The sequence below is a fragment of the Cetorhinus maximus genome, unplaced genomic scaffold (assembly GCF_964194155.1).
Source record: "Cetorhinus maximus unplaced genomic scaffold, sCetMax3.hap1.1 HAP1_SCAFFOLD_1518, whole genome shotgun sequence".
NCBI classification, from domain to species: Eukaryota; Metazoa; Chordata; class Chondrichthyes; order Lamniformes; family Cetorhinidae; genus Cetorhinus; species Cetorhinus maximus.
The window spans coordinates 52,474-57,280 of record NW_027597459.1 but is presented as its reverse complement, the minus strand read 5'-3'; the positions used below and the strand labels follow the sequence as shown (position 1 = coordinate 57,280).

The window sequence follows — 4,807 nt, the reverse complement described above, 5'->3', positions numbered from 1 at the left end:
ACTCCCCCCACTTGAATGGCTTCATGTAACACGGTGCCATGGTCAGTTTACTCACCCAGATCAGAAGACCCTAGTCCAAGGGGTGTGACTGACCCCAGATCAAAGTGTCCAGGCAACTTTCATCAGCGTCTGAAGCTTGGCCCCCCCCAACTCACAAGCCTTGAGCCGCAGTCCCTTGCCTTGGTTCGCATAGGTGTCAATGAGACCCCACGTACCGCAGCTGCAACACATCACCTGCCCTGCCACCCTCAGTATTTTAATGAACCAATTATTAAATTTTAATTAATGCCCCTCGACCTGCTTGTCCACCCAATACCCCCTCAAGGAGGCTTGCTGTCAGGTGTTGCCAGTGAAGCACTCTGGGGTATTATATGATGTTAAAGAGACTGCACATGAATGCAGGTGCTGCACCCGACACTCCATTTGGATCCACAATCCCATCAAAGCCAGGTCACGCTGAATCCCTTGACCTGGAATCAATTTACAAGCTGTAATAATTAGCCTTTGCCCGCAAGTAGTTGGACCAGCGGTTTTATAAAGGGACTACCCACTGGAAAGGGCACACGAACAGAAATACACTGCCTCCCGCAGTCGGATAAGCTGGCTGCCCCATGCTTCTTTAGTCCAGCACAGGATGGGGGGCGGGGGCGGGGGAGCGGCAGACAAGAGAGCCTGAGGGCAACGCAGGGGTACTGCGGAAAGAAAGGGAAATCACCAGGACTACACGCTCTCACAAACACTTTTAATGCGTTTTATTATATAAAATTTAATAACAGGCTCCCACAGCGAGCACTGAATCTCACCACTATGTGAGCACGAGGGAAATCCGATCAGAAGGGGAAAACACGGGAGTTAAGAATGAATAAAACGGTTCACAAGAAAACCAAATAGAAAATCAATTCATCGCACCTTTCTCTGGCTTCAGAAAGCAGCAAGCTCACACACACACACACACACGTGCAAAAAAAAATCATAAATTCTCTGCAGAATGAGTTGTGTGCTGGGTATTAAACAGTGTACACTACAATTAACAGATCGTTTTGGAGGTTGTGTGTGGGGGGGGGTGGGGGTGTATTCCCTTGCCGAGATGCCGCCTCACACAATACCAGCCGAACAGACTCCCCGCCGCTCCTCGCAGCCCAAGTGAAAACCTCACCGGCTTAACAAAAGGACAGGCTCATTTAAGTCAAGCTTTACCTTTTGGGCGAGTGGGGGCGGGGGAGGTGCACTCGAGAAACAGGGAGGTTTAAAAACAATTCAAGCCAGGAGAAAAAAAAGTCAGTATTGGTCGTCTATACAAGCCTGCAGCGAGGCAGCCCTGTGGGTCAGTCATTCCTTCGTTGGTATTAATTCACAGTTAGCAATGCCGCTCCCCCCGCCATCCCACTGCCTCAGTACCGTCTGATCATAATCACGGCGACCAGAGAGAGGGAGCGGGAAAGAGAGAGAGAGAGAGAGAGAGGGGGAAAAGAACTCTGGGGGTGAACCGTGTGGGTCTAAAGCACAGCAGATAATTTAACGTTACTTTAAGATCGATAAAAGTACAAAGGGGAGGGCAGGAGGGGAGCTGTCGCCGGGAGCTTCACAGGAAGGCGTCGCACCACTCGCGCAGGCAGGTGTGGCAGTCGTTGCACTGCTTGGAGTTGGCCTGGCACGTGTCCTTCAGCCACTCTTTGAAGAGGTCTTCATTCTTCCTCAGCACCAGGAACTGTCCCAGCACCACGTACGCCTGAGGGATAGAAAGCAAACAGGGCACATCATCGCAACACGAGGCCATGGCAAGAACCCGTTCGTCACGAGGAGTGGCGGCAACAAAAAGAGCACAGGAGGAGGCCATTCTGCCCGCGCCAGTCCAAACAAAAACCTATCCCCCTCATCCCAGTCAAGCCCCTGTTCAACACCTGTAGGATTTGGCGGTAAGCGTTGAGGGTTTCTCCATCTATCACCCTTTCAGGCAGTGAGTTGCAGACCCCCGCACCACCCTTTCATCGAAAAGTTACTCAACTCCTCCCTAATCCTCCTGCTTTATATCCAAGTGTCCCCCATCCCAGTTATTGAGTTATTGGCCTCTGTTATCTCTATCTAGGCCCTGCGCCCCCACCCCCCACTATCATTTTATACGCCTCAATTAAATCTCCCTTCGGCCTCCTCTGTTCCAAAGGGAACAGCTCCAGCCCAACCAACCTTCCCTTGTTGCTCATTCCCTCCACCACCGATGCACAGTAGCAGCAGTGTGTGTACCATGTACAAGACGCACTGCAGGAATTCACCAAGGCTCCTTCGACAGCATCTTCCAAACCCGCGACCTCTACCATCTAGAAGGACAAGGACAGCAGATACATGGGAACACCACCACCTACAAGTTCCCCTCCAAGCCACTCACCATCCTGACTTTGAAATATATTGGCCGTTCCTTCACTGTCACTGGGTCAAAATCCTGGAACTCCCTCCCTTACAGCGCTGTGGATGTACCTACACCACACAGACTGCAGCAGTTCAAGGAAGCGGCTCACCACCATCTTCTCAAGGGGCAATTGGGGATGGGCAATAAATGCTGGGCCTAGGCAGTGACGCCCACATCCCATGAACGAATAAATATAAAAACGTCTACAGCTTTCTTCCTCACAATTTTCATGTCACCTTCACACTTCTTAATCACGAACCCTACATTTAGGTCCAAGTCATCGACATGTGACACAGCCAGGGGCCCAGCAGCAATCCCCTGCAGTTGGGGCAAACACCACAGCTGCATTTAAGTGGGGGAAGCTGGTTGAACACAAGAGCAAGAAAGGAACAGAAGGAGCTTTTTGTCAGTCACCTACCCTGTCAAATCCCTGTTCCTCCAGTCTTTTCCCGAGGGCCTCCCCGATTCCCGCCAGGCACTTCACTGACTTCTCCCCCATGGGCTCAGCCACAAAGTCTCGGTGCTTCTGTGAAGTTGTCATTGTGCTGCTGTGGCGAACAAAATCAGAACAATGTCAGGGTTTAAGAGGGTGAAATCACAAAGACAATTAACACAGGCTTGTATTCCCTTTGAGAAGCGACTTCCCCTACGTTAGTGAGGCTCCAGAGTTAAACCAAGCAGTTTGTCTGTCTGTGTCAGCTTGGATTTCCTGTCCTCAAATCTTTTGAGATGGGGGCTCGAATCCACAAGCTAACCCCGAGGTGGGAGCGCCAGCCACTTAGCCACGGCCAATGGACACACCAGCTGAGTCCTGGGGCCAGCAGATCTCTCCACCTGTGCGTGTGTGTGTTTCTTTTTAAAGAAAACGAATCGGGAACCGCTTCCACCTGGGCAGGGACAAGCTCAGGAATGTGCTGCAGGAAATGGGAGTCTCCTGCCTCGAATAGGCGCAAGGGAGGGGGGGGGGGCGGGGGCGGGTGAGGCTCAGGCTAAAGCAAAGGTCAGAAGAGGCTGTGAGCAGGCGGACGACACACAAACCACCCCATCCCCCCCAACCCCTCACCACCCCCCCAACCCCCCACACTCACCACCCCCCCCAACCCCCACACTCACCACCCCCCCCAACCCCCACACTCACCACCCCCCCCCAACCCCCACACTCACCACCCCCCCCCAACCCCCACACTCACCACCCCCCCCAACCCCCACACTCACCACCCCCCCCAACCCCCACACTCACCACCCCCCCCCAACCCCCACACTCACCACACCCCCCCCAACACCCACACTCACCACCCCCCCCAACCCCCACACTCACCACCCCCCCCCAACCCCCACACTCACCACACCCCCCCCAACACCCACACTCACCACACCCCCCCCAACACCCCCCCAACTCATCACCACCCCCCACCCTCACCACCACCCCCCCCACCACTCACCACCACCCCCCCCACCACTCACCACCACCCCCCCCACCACTCACCACCACCCCCCCCACCACTCACCACCACCCCCCCCACCACTCACCACTCACCCCCCCTCACCACTCACCCCCCCTCACCACTCACCCCCCCTCACCACTCACCCCCCCTCACCACTCACCCCCCCTCACCACTCACCCCCCCTCACCACTCACTACCCCCCCTCACCACTCACCACCCCCCCCCCAAAACCCTCACCACCCCCCCCCAAACCCTCACCACCCCCACCAACCCCCCCAAACCCTCACCACCCCCCCCCAAACCCTCACCACCCCCCCCCCAAACCCTCACCACCCCCACCAACCCCCCCAAACCCTCACCACCCCCCCATCCCCCCCAAACCCTCACCACCCCCCCATCCCCACCTAGACCCACACATCCACCCCGCCCCTCCCCAGCTATTCGACTGCAGGAGGCAGCACAGTCGCGAAGTGGGGGGGGGGGGAGGGGCTGCCCTCAGCTCCGCACCATCTCCCGCTCTCCTTCACCTCCCAGACCTAGCCCGCGGACCCCGGGTCGGGGTCTCTCTCTCTCTCTCCGCACCTCCTCCTCCTCCTCCCGCCGCTGCCGCCAAAGAAAAGCTTCCGGGTCAGGACTCGCCCCCACCTCCCTCTCCCTTTAAACCCTCCCGGGCGGGCGCTGTCCAGTCCTCAGCCGCTGCTTCACTTTGGTTCCCACCTGGAAATGTAAGGATCCGCGTCCCGTCCCGTCGCCCACAGCCCCGGTGGATTCCCAGCGATTGAAGTCAGCGCCGGATTGCGGCCGCAGGCGGAAGTTGGATGAGGAGGCGGGGGGGAAGGGAGGAGGGGAATACAAAAGAGATGGGGCCGGATGTCCGGTGGGGAAGACGGTCCGGAAGTGGACTGGGGGAAGGGAAGCGAGGACAGAGCAGAGAAGGGAATCGACCGGAAGCGGACGG

General features: G+C 56.7%; 1 protein-coding gene across 6 annotated transcripts; it reads right to left on the bottom strand.

Moving 5' to 3' along the window:
• Positions 1-723: 723 nt before the first annotated feature.
• On the bottom strand, positions 724-4,682 carry LOC144676334 (barrier-to-autointegration factor-like). Of its 6 annotated transcripts, none has more exons than XM_078536777.1 (3): positions 4,567-4,682; positions 2,823-2,952; positions 724-1,729 (listed from the first exon to the last, which is right to left on the bottom strand). In XM_078536777.1, the coding sequence occupies exons 2-3, from the start codon at positions 2,943-2,945 to the stop codon at positions 1,583-1,585; spliced, it is 270 nt and encodes an 89-aa protein (XP_078392903.1). In that variant the 5' UTR covers positions 2,946-2,952; positions 4,567-4,682; the 3' UTR covers positions 724-1,582. The 6 variants fall into 6 exon arrangements, with proteins under 6 accessions (XP_078392903.1, XP_078392907.1, XP_078392904.1 ...); XM_078536781.1 differs by having other exon boundaries at positions 2,823-2,949; positions 4,567-4,637; XM_078536778.1 differs by lacking the exon at positions 4,567-4,682 and adding an exon at positions 4,377-4,456.
• Between the last annotated feature and the right edge of the window lie 125 nt (positions 4,683-4,807).